Here is a 21,200-nt window from a genome sequence, read left to right as displayed (position 1 = left end):
CTCTCACTTATGCCCTGGCAGTGCGACATATCGGCCCGGATCAGCAGCTTTCTCAATGATCCTTAATTCCACGAAGCGACCTCCACAAACACAAAGCTCACATTGTGAGGTAAGCCACCTACCGCGTCCTTGAACACACCGCATATAAGCACTCACGGTTAACGCGCGCCCGATACGGCGTCCATTGTAGTGCTGGTGAGGACCTCCGTAAAGGGTGGCGAGCCAGGGTTGGCACCCAGAACTTCCATACGCGCATGGCGATTGGGCGAGTCTGGATGCAAGGACCTGGGGCTGCGCGACGGGACGTTTGTCCCGCGCGGCACGCCGATCGCCGGACTCGCACTCGCGACGCGCCGCGAGCAGGTCGTGAGCGGTGTGGACGCGGGCGAGTTCGTCCCTTCCCGGTGGGCGAAGATGCGCAGAGACAGCGGAGGAGGCCCGAAGCACAAGTTTGTACACACATCCCCGAAGCATGCTCTCTTTGGGCACGGGCGACACGTTTGGTGCACGGTGTGCTCAACTTCGAAGATGCGCATCGTGTAAATCAAGACTACAGCTGAGCACTAATAAATAGTACAGGGTACACATGCGGCCACGTTCTTCCTTCTAGTCGCTCATACAGTCTATCCTTTTACAGATATCCTTATTCGTTCCTCTTCACCAGACGGATGTTGAGGTCGGTGACGGGTGTCATAGTCGAAACGCTTCTCGGCTCTCCCGCTGGCACCTTGACGACCGGGGAGCCGTCTGCTGGGACGACATCGTAGGTGCGGAGCATCATGATGAAGAACATCTTCATCAAGTAGTTCGCCATCTGCCGGCCGGCGCACTGCAGCTAGAGTTGAGTCGCTTTCAGTCCACACTTGTAGGCTAGAACGTCGCTTACCATATGCGCCCCCCTTCCCCACGTGTACAGGTGCCGGTTGGCCTCGACGCCGCCTTCGCCCACGAAGCGATCCAGGCGGAACACGTCCGGGTCCGCAAACCACTGCGCGTCGTGGTGCACGGCGATCGTGTTCGGCACCACCACGTCGCCCTTACGCACCGTGAACGTCCCCGTCCCGCTCGCGTCTGGCAGTTCCATGTCCTCCCGCACATCCCGGTACGACACCGGGAGGACGTGCAGGCGCGCGGCCTCCTTGAGTGCGGAGTCGAGCAGCGCGAAGCGCTCCGTCGCGAGCGCGGCGGGGTCCGCTGCATAGCGCGCGTCCGCCTCCGCGCCAAAGAAGCCCTCCGCGACCGCGGCGCCGACCTCGGAGCGGACGCGCGCGAGCGCGGCAGGGTCCGCGAGGAGGTGCGCGAGCGCCCAGAAGAGGACGTTGGAGGTGTTGACGAAGATGGCGCCCCAGATGTACAGCTGCAGCGTCCCCGCCTGGTCCTTGCGCGGCATGGCGGAGCGGACGAGCGCGCGGCCAATCGCGTTCCCGTGCGTGGAGATGCCGGGGAGGTCCTCGGTCCCCGGCGCGGCGTCCCACTGGGCGATGTACGCGGAGAGGCGGGCGTGGATGCGGCGCTGGGCGGCGTGCGCGGAGAACGCGAACGGGGAGAGGAGCGGGTTGAAAAGGAAATACGACTGGGCGTCGACGGTCACGAAGTCCTCGAACACCTCCGCGGTGGGGAAGGAGGGGCCAAAGTACGCGAATGTGAACGAGTGGAAAAGGGTGTGCATTACGAAACGCCGGAGAGCGAGCGGCGAGCCGAGAGCGTGCTGGTCCGTGAAGCACCTCTCAAATTGCGCGTTCAGCGAGGGTCCCGTGGCGTGAAAGTCGGAGTGGATGTTTGCGTTGACGACGAGGGGAAATAAAACGTCGGTGAGCATGCGGCCGAAGTCGGGGTACTGGATGTCTCCGAGCGCGCTACGGCGGAACGCGCGTTGAGCCTCGAGCTTTTTCTCTCGGTTGCGGTAGACGGCATCCATGGCTCTTGGAGAGGCGAGTGCGATGATAGACCTTCCACCTATTAACGCGCGGAATTGGCGACCAAAGCGAGCGCTGACACGAATAGATAAGAACCTCAAGGTGTAATAAGACGGACAGAGCACCATACCGGTAAGACCTGAAGAACTTTCGTTGGTCCAGGACAAACTCGAAAGCAGAGCCGATGAATGGTAGACGGTAGGGAACACTCGGAAGCGAGCTGGAGACTTGGGGAGCATTGCGATTGGTTCCGAGGGTTGAGAATGAAAGTATAACGATGCCCAAGAGAATGAGGATCAAGTACGTGTCGGTGTATTCCATGTCAGGGGAGAGTGCGGGGTCCACGATGAAGGGGAAGAGACTGGTTATATGTACGAAATCACTCATCCCGTTAAGAGTATGCAGTTTGTTGTTTTTTGCAGGCTGCAATTATTCTGCTATCTACCAGTTCCCGCACTATTCGCATAGCCCTCTCTATAAGATTCACGTCCCCTGTCACCGCTTCTACCCACAATGCATTTCCAATTTTCTGCGGGACCGATTGCCGTGCCTTGATATAGAACCGATATGATCTCCTACGACACTCTGTTCCACAAATATCTGATCAGAACTCAAATATTATCGTATGTGCCAAAGACATATCAGGACTGGTTGGATCCCCTCATCCGCCTGGGCTATAGAGCGAAACCGCCATACGGACTTTTCTGACACGAATATTGTTAGTTCACGGCGTCTCTGTGCGCATGCAGCCGAGATCTAGCCACCGTCTCATACTGTACAGTTCATTGCCACGCCTTGTAGACAGTCCTGTAGCCGTCGTATTCGTCCGTTTATGCTTATGATTATCCCCTCGTATCCATCTGTCTGACGTCCTCTCGTCTCTCCGGCTCCCGTCGCTTGCTGCAGTCTTCACAAATATCGCTAGCGGAGTAAAAAGCTGAAAGAAAGGTACGATCAGTTGCCTGCCGAGTTCGAGGGAAGTAATGCTCAATTTGCATCTCCCTACTTGAGCGATCAATGCGGCGGCATCGCGGGATAAACCACCAGCCTAGAAGCACCCCCTGTGTCAAGTATGCTCTGTCCTAGCATGGAAGGCTCCCAGGCCCTAGCCCCTTCTCCAGAGATGCATACCACGGGACGACATCGCCTCGGCCTGACGCGTCCTCCATGTGCACGACGCGAAGTCCTACAGTCTGGCAGAGTGCATGGGACGCGGCGCTGACGGTGTGCGCTTTGGGTTCGCGCCGGCATAACCCAGGCAGAAGTTGTCTCTAGAAGCGAAGCGAGCCGCATGTGTTCGTTATCGTGAGCGTTGAAAGAGGCTGTCCAGCACCACTCAGCAACGTTACCCTGAACTGTGGGGTGAGAATAACGAGACTACGACAGTAATTAGTGCCAGGAAGACATTTTCCGCCGGACACCAGCAGAGGCGAATGTGAGCGCACTCTAGCGACGGAATATCAACAGAGACACACGAGAAACGCCAGGGATGCGCGTACTCGCAGGGCCTCGATGATGATGATGACGTCAGGATCCCCTACCAAAAAGGTGGGGATCGCCTGTATATAGCACCGCCAATACGACAATGACTAGTACATAGGCTCGGAAGTCAGACTGACTTTCCTTTCAAAAACTAGTCCTCCAAAACGCGTTCAAGCAGCCGGTCCAGGCTGCGTAGAGTATGTGGACGCGGTCAGGCCTGTCTTCCTGCTTATCGTCGGTGGTGCCGCGCTGTCCTCCATCTCGGCAGTGCATACCTCGCGTCACAGGGCGACAGAAAAACAGTGATGTTGAAGCTTCGACAGCGAGACCTGTTGATGCATAGGTCCCTGCACTACCATTACCTCCTACCAGTCGTTCTTTTACAAACGTGGTTCCCTGATGGATTGCGCGACACATGGTGTCGGTCCTGTGGATCAGTGTGGCTGTCTGTAGTTCGAGAGCGTTTTTGATTTGAAGTGAGATGTCTGAATGTGGGGAAGTATGGCGACGAAGTCAAACGGGCGCGGCCGCCGGCGAAGTCGGGCAGGGACTCAGAGACTGAGCGCCCGTGCCTGTGGCTGGAGGTCGGCGAACTCGGAGATAAACATGAGACCGAAATGCAGCTACTCCTAGTGGGCTCGGCCTAAAAGTGGGATTAAAGTGCGGTGGGAGACGGCACGCAGCCATGATTCGTGGCTACTGAGAAAGCGGAATGCTTAGATACCTGAGATTCTGTCACCACACTGGCCGCAAAATGGTTTTCCTTGTGTCCCGAGTGGACAGCAGGAAGGTTTGGGCGTTAGGGCTGCTCAGTGGCAATTCCCAGCTCGAGCAGCCAGCTCGTGCGCTCCAGCTAATCCGGCGGCAGTTACGGAACGAGTACTAGCTCTGTTTGGCACTGTCATACGCGCGCGTTGGTTCAGTCTGACAAGATTCTGATAGTACAGAGCCAATTCCTGAATCGAGCTGATCATCGGACGCATTCTTCTAGTCCACACGCATGATTCTCAACCTAAGGATGGCGTCCAAGTCGAGAAACTCTCAGGAGACCGCAACCCCCGATCCCACAAGTAATTCCTCCAGCCTTGCGACAGCCGTATTCTGGACTGGCAACCCTCGTGTCGACTTCTCCGAAGATTTCGAGATGGACTCTGCGAATCCTGGCAGGTGGCGCGAGTGGGACGCCATTTAGAACGATGTGTAGTGTCCTTCAAACGCTTCGATTCCGAATCTGTACCGTTTCAAAATATGTCGGTGTTGGAAACCCGGTGCGCCAGCGCGCAGGCGCCTTGTCTAGTTGTCTCCGTGTCCGTACGCTCTCCGTTCGCTTCTGTATCATGACGGTCTTCAACGGACACCCATGGGTTTTCTTGTTACCTCTTCTCTGTCGCGCGTGCAAAAGAGGTCGCGGTGCGCGGTGGTGCGCGAGGGCACTAATACTTACCACTGGCGCTCTAGGCGAGTGTTTGGCTCCATCGCGTCCTGACCCAGAAACGGCCTCTGAAGCAGACGGACCGAGGCCCCGCGGGGCTGGGTTGATTGTTTCGGAGAAGACAGAAGTTGTGGCAGGGTGTCTCTCGGACCGGCATCAGTAACCAGCACGACAGTGACAACACGGTCGTTCTGCGGCTTTGGATGAGTGGTGCTAACCATGCGGTCCTTCTGCGGTTTTGCAGGAGTCCTTCTGCGGATTGGCGGTGGAGTGGCACCAGCGGAGAAGCAGGGGCGTTCCCCACGCAAGACTACGCCCGGGACTGTCCGGGGTCTCTGCCACGGTGCCGCTGGTAGATTTCCCAACGCCGCAGACTCCGGTGCGCCTCGCCATCCACTCGCCGCCCCGACTCGCTAGCCCTCTCTGCTGCTCCCCCGGCTCACAAGGAGATGTTCCAGGTGTCTTTCGGTCTCGCGAACGTCTTTTTTGCCATCGTCGTCGTCTTCGCGGGGACGCGCATTCTCGATTACATGCAGTACGCCAAGGTGTGTAGCCTCGTTCGAATTCCTTAGCATGCAGTTGATTGACGTACAAGGGGAAAGCAAACGGGCTATCTTCCAGGTATACGCTCTCTCGTCACACCGATCTCGCTCTTCGGCGTCCTGTTCCCTACCAGTCGTTGGAACCCGGGACGAGAGTGGCAATGGCAATGGAGGAAGGACGGTGGGTTACTTCCACATCTTGTTGACTGTTTATTCAGTTATGCAACCATTATTGCACAGTATATAAGCGACATGGAACTGAGACCATTTCGTCGTTGCCGTACCTCTTTGGTGGACCAGCTATCTATACCTCGTCCCTTGACGTCGCACGGCAGATCGTCGCAATGAAGGGCGAATTCTACAAGACCAAGGAGATGACTGCCATCACCCTGTGAGTAATCATGCTCGTTTCTTTACTCGGTATTTCTGAAATCGCATCTCTTCAGTGTATGGGGTCCGAACGTGTTCGCCGCGAACGGAGACGAATGGAAGCGATTCAGACGCATCATGAATCCCGCGTTCGCCACCTCGACGTCAGTATACGCATCGTTCATTTGTTTGTCGTGGTAGCTTAAATGAGCGCAGTTTTGCGTCTGTGTGGGACGAAACATGCCGCGGCTTCCGCGAGATGTTCGTTGGCCAGGGATGGGACGGCCTCGAGTCGATCGACATTCTCGACATCAGCCCGTTGACCAACAAGGTGCGTCTCCAGCTGCGGTCATTCGCGTACACTGCTCACCATGAGTTAGTTTGCGCTCATGTTGATCTCGTCCGCAGGGTTCGGTCACCCCCTGTCCTGGGATCCGAGGACGCCCGGATCCAAAACGATGTCATTCGGGGAAGCACTTCACATCATTACCCACAACCTGATCCTCCGTCTGGTGGTCCCCCGCATCGCATACTGGCTTCCGATAAAACGGTGCGTTCGAAGCGTGCCACTTTTCTCCTAACAAATAAAATGTGATTCCAATGCATCCTTAGACTGCAGGATATCAAGGAGGCCTACAAGATCGTTCGCGTGTTCTTGTTGACACTCATAGACACGCGGCGGAAGGAGTTCGCCGCCGGCGCACCAGCACAGAACGACGTACTGAGTTTGATGATTCTGTCAGCGGAGAATGAGGGACATCTCAGCATGACGGACGACGAGCTAGTGGGTCGTACCCTATCGTGGTGCAAGCAGTTTCTGACTCTGCGCAGATTGGCAACACCTCCATCCTGCTCTTTGCGGGACACGGTATTTATCCATCGCCTGGCTGCAATGTGAATCCTCGTTGATGCTACCCAAAGATACTCTTGCCATGACGCTTAACGCCACTCTCGGATTCATGGGGCTCTACCACGAGTATCAAGAGGAAATGTATCAGGAGGTTCTGGCTGTGATGCCCACCAGCGCCGAATTCGTTCGTGACTTCACCCTGTGGATAATCCCAACTAACACGTTGTCACACAGACCTTCGGCAATTCGCGTAAACTTCGCAAGGTCCAGGCGTGCTTCCTCGAGACTTTGCGATACTTTTGTGAGCCTCCACAAACCGTTCCCGCGTGCTCGCCGGGCTCGCTTACCCTATCTCAGTGGCCGGCTTCATGTGGATCCGCGACACGGCCGAAGACATCGTTCTCGAGCATGTCGGGCCGAACCGCGACCAGCGCATCGCAGTTCCGCGCGGTACCCCCGTGGTGGTAGACGCCATCGGTCTGCGTGAGTACCGGGACGCGGCACCGTGCGTGGGGGGCGCGCGCAAAACGCTGATTTGCGCGACCCGCAGACCACAATCCGCGACTGTTCCCAGAGCCGGACAAGTTCAAGCCGGAGCGGTGGTATGACGCGCCGGAGAGCGCGCTGACCATGTTCTCGCTCGGCACCCGAGTCCGTGAGTAGCTCCGTCAGGACGTGTGTGGGGGGCCGCGAGGCTGACCGGAACGACGGTGCCCCACAGGCATCGGACGGCGGTTCGCGATCACGGCGGGGGTCTGCTTCCTCGCGAACCTCCTGCGGGACTGGCGCGTCGAGCTGCTCGCCCCGCATGGTGAGTCGCGCGCGGAGTGGGAGGCGCGGTACCGACGCGCGTGAACGGGAACTGGTCTGGCTCTTCCCGGGCACGAACGGCGGACCCGATGCGTTTAGTGCAGGTTTCAGCGGTGAAAGGGTTTAGGATGTGCAGCAGGGTCGGGAGATCGTTGAGTTGGCGAAGGAGAGGACGGGTATCGTGATGCTGGGGAAGTTGACGACAGAAGTTGGCAGTCCGAACGACCACAATAAATGCTCGCTGTGTTACACTACAGATATCATTGCGCCCTCAGGAGCTCAGAACTCGAGATGGGCCGTGCATCCTGCGCCTCTTGGGAGGCAGGATGCAGATATCTGTGTTCTGGGTGGGTCGTCCATGCCGTCAGGGCCGGGTGGGATCTGAGACAGAATAAACGCCGTCTAAGTACTCGGGCAGAGTCGGCCGCGCGATACCACCTGTACCTCCCGATATCGCAATCAAATGATCTTTGATCGCCCCCCTGGGGTGATTCCCGTTCCGGTAACTGCGAATGTTTCTACGCCTGCGAACCGTAGAGCCTCTACAGATATCGACTACAGATACCTTGTAAGGTAACGTTAGAACGGGTGCTTATGTACAAGTCCCCTGGCCCCATCCCCGACTTCCCCGAGGCCCCGGCCCAGCCCTCCTCCGCGCTTCCCCGGCTCACGTGAACGGATTCCCGCGCCGCGCCCCCTGATGGCCGCCCTTGTTGGCGCCCCCCCGGCGCCGCCCGTCCGTGATGGCCATCCCCGCCGTCCTGCTCGCCGTCCCCGACGACGAGCTCACTGTTCCCGCTCTCCCTCCCGTTCCCGTTCCCCGATTCGCTCCGTTCTTTTTTGTATATACTTATATTACTAATGCGCATCTATCTACACAATTCGTCCGTGTAAGACGTGCTCTGTGGTGCCCCGACCACCCCCTGCCCCCCGCCACTGCCCCCCGCCCCCGCGTAGGGAGGGCGGGAGGTTATGTCAGCATACTCAACGCCCCGGCGGAGGGCGGAACTCTGATGGCGCGAGCGCCGCCACATGGACAGGCACCGCGGCAATGATTGATGCAGCGCGCGAGGCTCGCGCCATCAGCGCGAGGCCTGTGCCATCAGCGCGAGGCTGCCGGCGCCGGCGCCTCAGAATCAACGCCTCGGATTGATCGCGCTCAAGCGCCACCAAGATAATCGATAATGATTGCACTGTTTATCTCATGAACAGGGGGATGGAAGTGCTGCCTTACCCCCATGCCCATCTCTCAGTCTAGCAGTGGGAACCGAGTGTCAGATGGGGTCACCATCTTGGGCCCACGCAACAGAAGCAGAGGTGGGAAAAACAAGGGGCTGGGTGGACGTACCTCCAAACGGGAGACGATCCGCGCTGTCGATCTAGATGCAGCGGATGATGCAGTGCGGAGGCGGCGCGAAGACCTTGTCAACAGTACGTTCCATGCACATATGCAGCAGCCAGAGACTTACCAGTACATAGATCTCAGTGGCTTAGATCGGGCTGCTGCTATGGCTGCGTTCGAAATAGATGATATGCAGGGCCCCAATATCAACGTCGGAGACGTCAGCAACACAACTGATGGCGGTGCAGTGGAAGGCGACGACGAAGAAAATGCTTGGGCGGACGACGCAGATGTTGAAGCTTTCCGTGTGGCTCTAGAAAATAATATGACAACAGGGTGAGTGCAAAGATCTATGACCAGGGGCAGAAATAACATAGTATGTCTAGCATGCGCCCTGACGAGCGTTCCTGGCGTGATCGTCTCCGCACGCAAGACGAGAACTGGCAGCGCGTTTTCCCGTATGTGAAGGCAGCATACCTGCGGTGGAAGTATGGTGTTCCGCGTCGGCAAGAGGAGCGCAAGCGCGCAGCTCCCGAAGAAGACACACCTTCGGAAGAAGAGGCGCCGCCTGAGCAACACACAATTGTGTGTGTCGACCTGTACAGCCTGCGGAAGAACGTCACAGTGGAAGTATCATCTGGGCAGTGGACATTGGAAGCACTGGCCTTGGCCGGATACCTCGGCAACACCCCGGTCGGGCCGTTGCTTGCGATATCCTTCGAGACGCTGGAACTGTTCCGGTGCCTGAAGCTCGTCAAGGCATCCTTCAGCACAGAGGCCTTCGCTAAGCTCATCTGTTACAAGTATTATGTGAGCCTCTTGATCTTATTAATAGTCTTCAAGCTTACCTGGAGATAACAGATGGTATACCGACGCCACTATCGCACGGCACTCGCAGATGCTTTCGACATCTATCTAGAAGTTCTTGATGACGTCGATGCCGAGATCCAGCAGCGGCTCGGGCGCGGTGATCCGAACTGGCGTCCGCGCTTCGGATGCCCGCCATGTGGATACAAGGTACGTCTCCGGTCCGATCTACGCGACGTGCCGAGCGCGTGCCCGGCTGACCAGGTGCCGACCAGCTGGAAGGAGAGGCCCCTCTCCGCTTCGAGCGCATGGGTAGCATGGATGCAAATAACTCCCTAAAAAGGCTCCTTCGTAAGTATCGAATGGTTGGTGACCGGCGACACTACAAGAACACCTACTACTTGGGGCCACCATTCGTTGATCAATTCGCGAACCAAGTGCCGGCGCGCCAGGCACAGCCGAAGCCGACCGTTGATCTCGGAGATGATGGAGATGACGTCGATGCCATAGAGCCGGCTCCCGAGCCGGTGCCGGGTCCCGCGGACACAGAAGGCGATCCCACGGATGGAGAGGCGGGCGCACCGAGCCCGTGTGCCACGAATTGGAAGGCGGCTGCGGCAGACGAGAAGAAGCACATGTGGGGGGGCTTCGACGAGACGGGGATCTTCGCCAGTGCATGCAGGCATGGTAGGATCCTCTGGGTCGCGGACATGATCCGGAGTGGTGAACTGTAAGTAATGATGACTAGGTGGGACGCGTAACTGACGGATCATTCACAGCGCTAAGTACGGCATCGCGATGGTGGACAAGATCAACACCGAATTGCCCGGCAACATACTCCTCGGGTACGACATCGGCTGCGTGTTCCAAGGCACCCTCGCGCGCAGCAGCGCTGGTCCCGAGTTCCGGAGGCGCGGGTCTCTGTGCATCGTCAATGCTTTCCACGGCTACTCTCACTCTTACATCTGCCAGCTTCACCATCATCCTAATGTCATCACCGGCGCCGGCATCGAAGATCTGGAAACAATGGAGCGCATATTCAGCGGATCAAACGCGCTCGCTTCGATCATCCGTTACGCGAGCAAGTACCGACGGCACAGTCTGATTGTGCTCTATTTCCGTCGCTGGGATGAAGAGAAGTATACAAATCTCGCTGTGTTCCTGCGCAACAACTTCCAACAGGCGATGAAGATCATCGAGGAGTCCGAGGAGTTCTTGATCACTGTACTGCCTCGGCTCCAGCTGACAGAAGCGCAGCTGATCGAAGCAGCCGAAGAGGAGCGCCTCTATTTTGCGACCCTGCGCGACGAAAACCCTGATGATGAGTGGGCTTTGAGCTATGTGGAGCGGCTGGAGGACCTCAGAGTGATGAGGTGTGTCCCTTTCTTTCGAAGATGCGACACAATATTGACCCGCGCGCAGCGAGGAATATGCACAAAAAACTCGCACAGCTACAAAGCGCGCGACCCGCAACCCCGCGACCCGCGCGTTCATGCTGGGGCAGCCACCGCCAATGGGCGCGGGCGCGGGCACGAGCGAGGGCGCGGGTGCAGGCGCGAGCGAGGGCGCGGGCGCGGGCGCGAGCGAGGGCGCGGGCGCGGGCACGCGTGCGGGCGCGAGCGCGGGCGCGGGCGGCTCTTCGTCCTCCGACGGCTCCGGGATTTCATTTCAGGTCCCGTACACAGGCCCGATCACTGACTACAATGCGCACGCTCGGGAGACGCGGCGGACCGAGAGCACGAACCGCGTGCTGCGCAAGCGGATCAACGACCTCGATCAAGAGCTAGCCGAGATCGAGGACACCTGGAACATGACGCGGTGGCTGCCCACTGACACGCGCTACACAAAGGCAAAGGCGTATATGGCGACTCGGCGTTACCATCAGGCGCTGGGAAAACTTCAACGTCTGGTTATTCAACGCCTCTTCGAGCTGCACAAGCTTCATCTCGCGCAGACAGGTGAGTGATCGTGTGATCGTACGACTAAGCGCTGATCGGGAGCGCATCATAGGGTACAAAATGCGCTCTCACATTGCGAAGAACATGCAGAAGAGGTCGGCGGCGATCCGGCGGGCAATCGCAACGTATAACAAGGCGGCCGCAGTGTTACAGAAGCCCCTCGTCGACTGGAATCAGGTCTCCCATTACTCCTTTGTTCGCGAGTTTGCTCTCCTGCACGGATCATGGAATGACGTCAGCGGTAAAACCTGGGCGCGGCCGGAAGTCCGGGAGGCGATCGGGACCTGGCGGCGCTTGCAGCGGGCTCGCGAAGAGATCCAGATCGTGTATCGCGATGCGCGCCGCCTCCACACACACATACGTGACGAGCAGCAGGACTTCGCCGCTGTCCTCAAGCAACTCGAGCAGTCCGACGACATCCTCTATGGGCCGACCCTGGACTTTGTCCGGCACCGCGAGGCAGCTAACGCGTACAATCTAGCGTTTCTCGAAGACTTACATAAGGACCCTCGCTTCGAGGGCGAGAAGACGCTGGGCCGCCGCGAGGGAAGGGAGGCCACTCCGGAGCAGTCGATCCCCCGCATTTCCCCAGATCCGAGCGCGATCGAGGTGGAAGTAGGGATTGAGGGCACGTATGACGATGAGGCACAAGCGCAAGCAGGCGCGCTGCTCGATTACATAGCGCAGTAGTATAGATCGCACCTGAGACACGCTAGCGCTCGTCAAAAACAGCGTGTAACGAGTACAAAAACATAACTACCGATCTATCCTTTCTATTTGGACACCTAAAAATGAACGAGATGTAGTCTGTATGGCTGACCTGGTGCGCTCTAGGTAAAATTTCTATCTGGATGTTCCTATAACAGTGCTAGCATGGTTTGTGTGTGTTTCGTGCATGAAAGGCATGACCCTCTGCACACAACGTCGCTGCATTCCATGACGTACTAATGCACTCATAATCTGATGCATCAAATACCCGGGCTGCACGCCGGAATGCATGACAGATGCACGCCCCGCATTATTTTCCTGCCTGGATGTCAGGGGAAGGCTGCAAGGCATCCGAAGAACACATTTTGCGCAAGATCAATGCGGGGAAGCGTGGGCGCTAGCCCGCCCTCTCTTGCTTCTCACCATCGATCGCCCCCTTCCTCTGCGTCTCCTCCTCTTCGCCGCTGCCGCCACACATGCACAGTGCGTCAAACCTTGAGTATGCCTCCCTCCAAGGTCCGTGGTATGTCGTACTGGGCCCGAACATGCGCGGCGTGATGCCGGACATCACCAATACCCGGTGAGTTCTTCAATTCAATGCTCTCTCTCACAGCTGTCGCCTGCTTACCCACGCTGTATAGGCCACAGACAGGGGTCGGAAACAATCCCAACATCTACCCGATTGTGGTATGCTGTGCGCACCGCGACGACGCGGAGGCCATCAACGGCCTCAATCGCACTGTCTTTCACGTCACCCCCGCCAATGACGTCCATCTCGCCGCGTGGCGTGTGCAGGAGGCGAACATCCCCCTCCGCGGCTCGCCCGTTTACGGTGTCCGTATCGCCCTCGATGGCCGTCACACAGGCCTTTTTATCGGGATCCCTTGGTAAGGACATCTTCTCGCGCTGCATGCGTTGTATTGACCTCATCTAAGGACCCATGTCGGTTTTCAGATCGGAGACGGCGAGCCTAACGTCCAACAGAAAGGCTGGTGCAAGCGGTTCGACCTGAAGGGTCTCCCCTTCGCAAGCGCCATGGCCTACATGATGGTGAAGAAAGGCCATAACTTTCCCATCGACTTCGACGTCGAGAACCCCATCCCAGCCCCGCTCCGCGCCCGACCCGCGCCCTCCATTCCCCGCACCCCTGCGCGCGCCTCGCACCCTCGCACCGTCGTTACCCCGCCGCGAAGCTTTGTCCACTGGTCGGCTCCCACCCCATCGCGCGGGAGTCAGCGCGAGCAGGCGCCACCTCTGTCAGGCGACGCGCTCGCACACGGTATGTCATTCTGCTCTGTGGGCGTGACATGGACTGACTAGCCACAGCCTTCCAGCAGGGCGCGAGTATTCGGGACCACGCGGTGCTGCCCGCACGCCACCACGGAGACGTTGAGAGCTGCGGCGCGCTCGCCGCAGCTATCCGTCTGCTCTTTATCTCCCCCGAGGAGGTTGTGGGGGGTGCTCGTCCATTTCCCGTCTCGCTCGGGCCGAGGGCCGAGCAGATTCTCTTGGAGCTTGACCCGGACGGTACGCAGCTCATCTTCATTCTGCAGATGTTTGCTGGTGCGGCCTCGCCCAAGGAGTTTGCGTACGACGGCCACAAGCACCTCGGCTGGGATGGGGTGCAGCTAGAGCGTCTATACGACGCTATCTTGTATCCGCTCGATAATGATGAGTAAGAAATGGATCATTCTTTTCGCTCACTTCATCACGTGCTCTAGTCAACAAGTGAGACCTGGGCAGATTTTTTTCGCTCCGCCCTAGGTCCCTCCCAGCATCCAGCCCTGCCACTCCCACACCCTGCTTCTTTTCCCGCCCTCCCTGCGCGTCCCTTCCCCCGCTCTCGGCATGGCCCGCAACAACGCAGACGCCCCCGCGTCAAAGAACCATGGCGGTATCAAGAAGTTACCTAAGGCTGCGCGCAAGCTGGGAAAGCGGCGCATCAAAATGCCGTGGTCGTCGCAGCGCCGAGCACGGCCGAAGCTCTCTTACATGGAGAAGAAGGCCATCCGCGAGAAGTCGAGGCTTTACAAGAACACGCTCAACCAGAGGCTTGACGCCATCCGCGACGAGGTCTGGGACCACGCCGTCGAGCTCCATGACGAGCTGGGTAAGCATAGCGCGGTATGGTACTACCGGCTCATTCTCCACCAGAGCAAGTTTCGCTTCAAGGAACCGCGGGCCCTGTCGCTATGGAATGCCTTCGTAAGCAAGGAGCTTCGCCTCCATAACAAAGGTGCGTTTATTTTCATCTGCAGTGCCATAACTAATGGACATCTGTCAGAGATGAATACGAACGACCGCGTGTCGTCCGAGTTCATCAAGAACTTGGCCGACCGCTGGCACGCGATGTCCGAGGAGGAGCGGGAGGACATGTGCCGCGACACGGTCGAAGCGCTCAACGAGCGGCGCGAAGAGCGGGGGCGCGCCATCCCCAACATCGCCATCGCGAATTTCAACGATTCGCGTGCGACGTTGATGGCGGTGGTCGAAGAGGTGCGCCACCTTCTTTCTTTGCACCCCCTCCCCATTGAAGTCCACCAACGCCCCAGCTTGACGGTCTCCACGAGCGCACCGGCGTGGAGGTCCTGCTCGTCGCGGTGCGCGGCGACCGGGCGAACTACCTCAAGCCCTGGGTCTACCGGTCCAGCGAGCGCATCGAGGAGTTCATCGAGCTGCTCACTGGCAAGGCGTTGGGCACGCTCGCCGCGCGCATCGAAGCCTGGTGCCTCACTGGTCTCAATGGTACGTACACGCAAATTCTAGCCGTGTCTTCAAGTACTTATCATAGTGCTGTTGCATAGGGTTGACGCAGAAGCACAAGAGCACCGTCCTGGACCTGAAGTCCAAGATCGGTGCTCTCATAATGGAGAAGCTTCGTAAGTTCTCGCTTCCTCGTTTATTCTACTCGCTGATTGGTGTCCATTAGAGGCGATGTCCACACGGGGGAGCCCCCCCGCGATGTGGTACAGCGACTTCCCCAAGAGAATTACCTACAAGTTCGGCGTCGTCCTCGAGAACTGGCCACTCGAGACCTTCCAGGCGCCCGGCCGCTTCAACTCCCTCAAGTTTCTCAACGTGCTCCGCTCAGCATGGGAGAGCGGAACGACGCGCTTTCGGTCGCTCACCAACGAGGAGCTCCTCACTTGGCGTCAAGCATACCACGCCGGCCTGAACCCGGTCGCTGTGACGTTCAACGCGGACAGTATCACCTCTCTCCAGGTGCGGGCGCCCAACCCTGAACCCACCATGTCTCCCTCCGCCTCGCGCGCGACCTCGCCCGCGTCGTTCACTCATCCTGCGCCCGCGCCCGCGTTGTCCACCTCGCCCGCGCCCACTTTGTCCACTCCCGCTCCCACGTCGTCCACTCCCGCGCCCACGTCGTCCACAGGCTCGCCCGCACCCTCCACCTCGCCCGTGTCGTCCGCCCCTCCCGCGCCCGCGTCGACCATCTCGCTCGCACCCGCGTCGTCCACCTCACCCGTGCCCTCCACCTCGCCCGCGCCCGCATCCGTGTCGTCCACCTCGCCTTTACCCGTGCCCGTGTCGTCCGCCTCGCCCATACCCGCGCCTGCGTCATCCACCTCGCCCATGCCCGCGTCCTCCACCTCGCCTGCGTCCTCCGCCTCGCCTGCGTGGTCCATCATGCCCCCTCCCTCCGCCCCGTCCGCGTTCTCCACTGCCACCTTTGTGTTCCAGGCCACGCCCACGTCCTCCACGTCCTCTGCGCCCCCTCCGCCTGGTATGGCTACCGCTGGGCCTCTCGGCACTGTCCCCGACCCCTTGTTCAACCACGTTGCGGGAGGTCAGGGTGTTCTCCTTCCGCAGAAGCGCCCCCGCAAGCCCCGCAAGGACAAGGGCATTCGTAAGGGTCCCACTGCTCGGACGCTTGCGCGCAGGGCTGCCGAGGCCGCCGCGAACGAGAACACTACTTGATGTCCCTCTAGTACGATACTGTATACATTGAACAATTATGTAGTAGGTCTTAGTCGCCGTTCAAATGATAAGTGCATACATGTCACCTTGAAGGGACTGATGATGTGTGTGTTATTCTAATCTTCGTGCCTGAATGATAGCTCCATAAACTCCTTTGTTGGTCAACATGGTAATGAAAGTACATGTCTGCCATACAATACACCCTACAGTACACCAAAGTAGAGTCTTCACGGATATACAATGCTAATTATAACTACTATGTGAGAGGTGCGCGAGACCGACCATCTTGGTGGCGCTTGAGCGCGATCAATCCGAGGCGTTGATTCTGAGGCGCCGGCGCCGGCAGCCTCGCGCTGATGGCACAGGCCTCGCGCTGATGGCGCGAGCCTCGCGCGCTGCATCAATCATTGCCGCGGTGCCTGTCCATGTGGCGGCGCTCGCGCCATCAGAGTTCCGCCCTCCGCCGGGGCGTTGAGTATGCTGACATAACCTCCCGCCCTCCCTACGCGGGGGCGGGGGGCAGTGGCGGGGGGCAGGGGGTGGTCGGGGCACCACAGAGCACGTCTTACACGGACGAATTGTGTAGATAGATGCGCATTAGTAATATAAGTATATACAAAAAAGAACGGAGCGAATCGGGGAACGGGAACGGGAGGGAGAGCGGGAACAGTGAGCTCGTCGTCGGGGACGGCGAGCAGGACGGCGGGGATGGCCATCACGGACGGGCGGCGCCGGGGGGGCGCCAACAAGGGCGGCCATCAGGGGGCGCGGCGCGGGAATCCGTTCACGTGAGCCGGGGAAGCGCGGAGGAGGGCTGGGCCGGGGCCTCGGGGAAGTCGGGGATGGGGCCAGGGGACTTGTACATAAGCACCCGTTCTAACGTTACCTTACAAGGTATCTGTAGTCGATATCTGTAGAGGCTCTACGGTTCGCAGGCGTAGAAACATTCGCAGTTACCGGAACGGGAATCACCCCAGGGGGGCGATCAAAGATCATTTGATTGCGATATCGGGAGGTACAGGTGCGCGATACCGGATCGGTCAATCAACTTCAGCGGATTCGGTCCGACTTCGGATTGACTCCCCAATAACATCGAAATCCCTTTCTCGCCTTGAGCGGTCTGCGTGTGATGGATGTAAGAGATGTGGCCAAGGGGATTGGTTGGGATAGAGAAGTGGGAAGTACGATCAACAGGACGGAGCACTCCGCACAAGGCGACCCATAATCGCGCGGCGCTCTCTGCGCACCTGAAATCAGGGACCATCAACATCAACATCCATTTACAGGCAAAGTCAAGACCCACGAGTGTTACCGGTGCACGATCTTCTTGATCTTGAATCCGAACCGCGCGGACGCCGCGGCGGCCGCGTCGTACCCAAACACCTCCTCCGTATCGCTCACGATCTCCACAGTCAAAACGCGCTTGACCCCCTCCGTCGTCGGCTCTCGGAGCATCCGCTGGCGGAGGGTCGAGACGAGGTTGTACCCCACGATGGTGCTCGCCGGCTCTCGCCCAGGGAGGTGCACGGGCGCCGCGGCCAGCGTGGAGCGGTGCACCGTCCACGGGAGGTCCAGGTCCTTCAGCATCCCCGGCACGTCGATCTGGATGTGCTCGAGGTTCGGAAGCGCCGCCCAGAGCTCGGTGGGGAAGCACCCCTCGCGCTCGTGCACCGTCGCGGGGTGGGTGGAGGCGCAGATGCAAGGGAAGGGCATGTGGATGCGGAGGAAGGCGAGATTGGGAAGCGAGACGCCGCGGAGGTTCGCTTGGCCGTAGGAGAGACGCACATTACTTCGGTATGGGATGTCGAGGCGGAGGTGGGTGAGCGAGGAGAGGGCGGCGGCGAGCGTGCGGATGATGTGGGAGAGGAGGTTGTAGTGGAGAGGGCTGTTGATTCCGCAAAGAGTGAGTGACGGGCATGCGTGGATGACGCGGGCGTGCTGGCGGATGAAGGCGTCCCATGAGGCGTCCCACCGGCTGATGTAGAGGTCGGATGCCATGCCGCTGAAGTGCATGAGAGTGGCGACATCAATGCGGATATGACGAGCAGTGATCAGAGGTTGATCCGTATGGCTTGGGGAATTAGCAAGTATTTTGTCAATGGCTGCGATGTTGTTTGATGCCAGAGCCAGTAATCCAGAGTCGAGAGCATGAGTCGTTGTGAGAGTGGTGCAAAGGTAAGGATAACAGACGGCGGCGGTGGCTGCAATCTTGGCGAGGGACACGGAGCTGGCCTGGAAGGCGAGATAGAGAGATTTTCGCTCGGAGTTCAAAGCACAAGATGTCCATGCTTCTTTGAACACTGCATGAAGAAGCTCGATAAGCAGAGTGGGTGTAGATGACATCCTGGACCGCGTTATCAATGAGTCCTCAAAGTCAGAACGCGGATGGTTCTCTAAACGTACTTTAAGCAATTATCTGGGAGATTCTGTAGATGGATGGTGGGGGATCACAGGCTAGGTCGTCGTTGCCAGCAGCACGCGCGGGCAAGCGCCGTGGGTCGCGTGATGGTCGCGCGTCCATTTCGCGAACGCCCGTGGCCATCTCTCCTTGCCTCGTACTCGACCGCCCATTCCTCCGCCCCCTGTCTAGGTTCCGGTTGGACTCCTACAAAACCGGGTGTTTTGACTCGAGAAACACAGCACACCTTTTTTGAGGAAGTGGAGGTCGTCACTGTGAGTCCATGGGCTGGTAGACCGTCGTGACTCATGTCTTCCGGCGGTGGCGCGGCGGAATACTGGATGCCGCCACCCATAGAGCATACGTAAATTCTGCTGAGTGGCTGGGAGCACACCGGCCGCCGCACACAGCACTTGCGAACTCTGAACCAGTTCGGAGCCGTAGGCAAGTCGAGCGTTCGTCCGAGTCTCGGCCTATGAAAGTCCTCTCGGCCGTCCCCTATCCACCACCCGTTCTCGCGTCGAGAACTCATCTCACACACTCGCAGCACCTCGCGCTCGCAACACCGCGCTCCCGAAGCACCCCCTCCCATGCCTCGTCGCATCCCCATTTCTGGAAAGAGGCGCCAAGAGCGCAACGAACTCAAACGCGCCGTCAAGCGCGGCGAGCTCGACGCTCGCCCCAAGGGCAAACGCAAGGGCCTCCACGCACGCACCAGCGAGACCGCCGCCGCCGAGGCCGCCGCCGCCATCGCGTCGTCGACCCGCCTCAAGCTCCCACAGTCGTTCCTCGACAAGACTCGGGCGCTCGCCTCGTCGATCCCGCTCACGCGTCCACTCCCTGCTGAGCGCGCGATCCTCCCCGATCCCGCTCCTCCGGCACTGGGTTCTACTCTGAGGTGCCCCATGCGGCCCCAGTGGGACTACAACACGTCCAAGGAGGAGCTCGAGGCGAACGAGGAGGTCCTCTTCGAGGCGTGGCTTGCAGAAACTGACGCTCTGCTCAACGACTGGACCAATCCCAGCCAGGTGGATGCCCAGGCAGCGCAGATGCCTCACGCTCCTCCTTCTTTCGAGCGCAACCTGCAAGTGTGGCGGCAGCTGTACGTCATCCTCCCTTTCGTGAGCTCCCCCGCTGACCGTACGCCCGCAGATGGCGCGTGACCGAGATATCCCACATCATCCTCATCCTCCTCGACGCCCGCTGCCCGACCCTCCATTTCCCTCCCGCGCTCGCCGACTACCTGTCGAACATGCCCAACGCGGACTCCGTCCGGATCGTCCTCGTCCTCACCAAGGTCGACATCGCCGGCCCCGAGCGCGCCGTCGCCTGGCACCACCATCTGCGCGCGAGACACCCCGGGATGCGCGTTGTCCAGGTCGAGTCGTACGCCGAGCAACCTCACGCGGGCGGGGCGTCTACCGGCGCCAGGAAGCCCCATCTTCCTTCTGCCTTCCGGAGGACACTCGTCGACGCCGTTCGAGACGCTCACGCAGAGCTCCTTGAGTCTCCCGAAGCGTCTAAGTCTACGGTCGAGAGACCTAGACCTCGGATGCGGTCCCAAGTTGACTGGGAGAACGTGTTGGCTGCCCATGGGAGCCAAGTAGGTGCTGTTTTCGACGATTCCGCCGCGTCGAAGCCTCAAGAACCTACATCCGAAGACAGCGGAGGTAACTCAGAGGCTTCAGAGCCCGAGTATCTCAGCATCGGTCTCATCGGTACGCTTATTTCGCCTGTGGACCGGACTTGGTCCACTAACTTGCGGTGGAACAGGCCAACCGAACGTGGGCAAGTCGTCGCTGCTGAACGCGCTGTTTGGCACGCAGAAAGCCAGCGCGTCGCGCACGCCTGGGAAGGTCTGTCGCCCGCGTCCGCTGCTCGCGTGCCATTCGACGCTAAAGGGCACACGCAGACGAAACACTTTCAGACGCTCTTCTGGACGCCGGAAGTGCGCGTCGTCGACTGCCCAGGGATCGTCTTCCCGAACCACACCCCGATGGAGGACCAGGTGCTGAGCGGCGTCCTCCCCATCACCCGCGTGTCCGCGGTGCCGCTCTGCGTCCACCGCGCGGCGCAGCTCCTCCCGCTCGAACGCGTCCTCGACCTCACCCACCCCTCGATCACCCATCCGCCCCCAGTCTCCAAGCGGGCGAAGGACCCTGCGTGGACCGCGTCGTCGGACCCGTTCTGGGACGCCCTCGATCCGTGCACGGACCCGTTCAAGGACCTCCTGCCTCCGCCTACCGCGCCGCTCGTCTGGACCGCGATGGACGTCCTCTCCGCGCACGCGGAGCTCAAGGGGTACGCGACCGCTCAAGTGGGCCGGCCCGACGTCAACCGCGCAGGGAACGCGGGTGAGCACCGCGAGCCCGTCCGCCGCGTGCGCTGCGAGACTGATCTTCCTCTCCGCAGTTCTCCGCGCGCTCGCGGAGAGCCGCATCCGGTGGGCGTTCTGGCCGCCCGGAGCCGCCGTCGCCGCGCCGGGAGACGGCGTTTGGATCGACGACGGCCAAGGCCGTCACGACTTCGAAGAGCCTGAGGTGCACGAACATGCGGGAGAGTCCGACGCGGAGAGTGCGCTGTCATCGCCCGACGAGGACGAGGACGAGGCAGGCAGCGAGGAAGATGATGAAGGGGGCGCACCGGGACC

At 59.5% G+C, this 21,200-nt stretch overlaps 7 protein-coding genes across 7 annotated transcripts; 5 read left to right on the top strand and 2 right to left on the bottom strand.

The window, feature by feature from the left end:
• Positions 1-643: 643 nt before the first annotated feature.
• Positions 644-2,237, bottom strand: BXZ73DRAFT_107593 (cytochrome P450; the record flags this gene model as incomplete). The annotated part of the gene is made up of 3 exons (XM_048016960.1): positions 644-829; positions 887-1,991; positions 2,047-2,237. 3 exons carry the CDS (start codon positions 2,235-2,237, stop codon positions 644-646), a joined length of 1,482 nt encoding a protein of 493 aa, XP_047871705.1.
• Positions 2,238-5,279: 3,042 nt separating this feature from the next.
• On the top strand, positions 5,280-7,446 carry BXZ73DRAFT_56460 (cytochrome P450; the record flags this gene model as incomplete). The annotated part of the gene is made up of 13 exons (XM_048021483.1): positions 5,280-5,375; positions 5,433-5,553; positions 5,613-5,763; positions 5,819-5,905; positions 5,958-6,072; positions 6,122-6,291; positions 6,354-6,525; positions 6,573-6,609; positions 6,663-6,775; positions 6,826-6,892; positions 6,949-7,074; positions 7,142-7,246; positions 7,313-7,446. 13 exons carry the CDS (start codon positions 5,280-5,282, stop codon positions 7,444-7,446), a joined length of 1,494 nt encoding a protein of 497 aa, XP_047871704.1.
• A 1,684-nt stretch (positions 7,447-9,130) lies between these two features.
• On the top strand, positions 9,131-12,198 carry BXZ73DRAFT_56453 (uncharacterized protein; the record flags this gene model as incomplete). The annotated part of the gene is made up of 6 exons (XM_048021482.1): positions 9,131-9,553; positions 9,605-9,760; positions 9,826-10,280; positions 10,330-10,915; positions 11,139-11,508; positions 11,561-12,198. The coding sequence occupies 6 exons, from the start codon at positions 9,131-9,133 to the stop codon at positions 12,196-12,198; spliced, it is 2,628 nt and encodes an 875-aa protein (XP_047871703.1).
• A 563-nt stretch (positions 12,199-12,761) lies between these two features.
• Positions 12,762-13,895, top strand: BXZ73DRAFT_107590 (uncharacterized protein; the record flags this gene model as incomplete). Its single annotated transcript, XM_048016959.1, has 4 exons — positions 12,762-12,796; positions 12,858-13,103; positions 13,152-13,495; positions 13,543-13,895. 4 exons carry the CDS (start codon positions 12,762-12,764, stop codon positions 13,893-13,895), a joined length of 978 nt encoding a protein of 325 aa, XP_047871702.1.
• A 313-nt stretch (positions 13,896-14,208) lies between these two features.
• Positions 14,209-15,366, top strand: BXZ73DRAFT_56450 (uncharacterized protein; the record flags this gene model as incomplete). Its single annotated transcript, XM_048021481.1, has 5 exons — positions 14,209-14,452; positions 14,501-14,712; positions 14,769-14,961; positions 15,021-15,095; positions 15,146-15,366. Coding segments are annotated over 5 exons (945 nt in total), but the record flags the coding sequence as incomplete, so codon positions are not given.
• A 2,094-nt stretch (positions 15,367-17,460) lies between these two features.
• BXZ73DRAFT_82442 (uncharacterized protein) lies at positions 17,461-18,495 on the bottom strand (the record flags this gene model as incomplete). The annotated part of the gene is made up of 1 exon (XM_048023713.1): positions 17,461-18,495. One exon carries the CDS (start codon positions 18,493-18,495, stop codon positions 17,461-17,463), a length of 1,035 nt encoding a protein of 344 aa, XP_047871700.1.
• Positions 18,496-19,140: 645 nt separating this feature from the next.
• Positions 19,141-21,089, top strand: BXZ73DRAFT_56465 (P-loop containing nucleoside triphosphate hydrolase protein; the record flags this gene model as incomplete). The annotated part of the gene is made up of 4 exons (XM_048021484.1): positions 19,141-19,652; positions 19,703-20,268; positions 20,324-20,406; positions 20,463-21,089. The coding sequence occupies 4 exons, from the start codon at positions 19,141-19,143 to the stop codon at positions 21,087-21,089; spliced, it is 1,788 nt and encodes a 595-aa protein (XP_047871699.1).
• Positions 21,090-21,200: the final 111 nt, after the last annotated feature.

The sequence above is a fragment of the Epithele typhae genome (assembly GCF_022376455.1).
Source record: "Epithele typhae strain CBS 203.58 chromosome Unknown BXZ73scaffold_116, whole genome shotgun sequence".
NCBI lineage: Eukaryota > Fungi > Basidiomycota > Agaricomycetes > Polyporales > Epitheliaceae > Epithele > Epithele typhae.
This window is presented reverse-complemented; position numbering and strand designations above follow the sequence as displayed.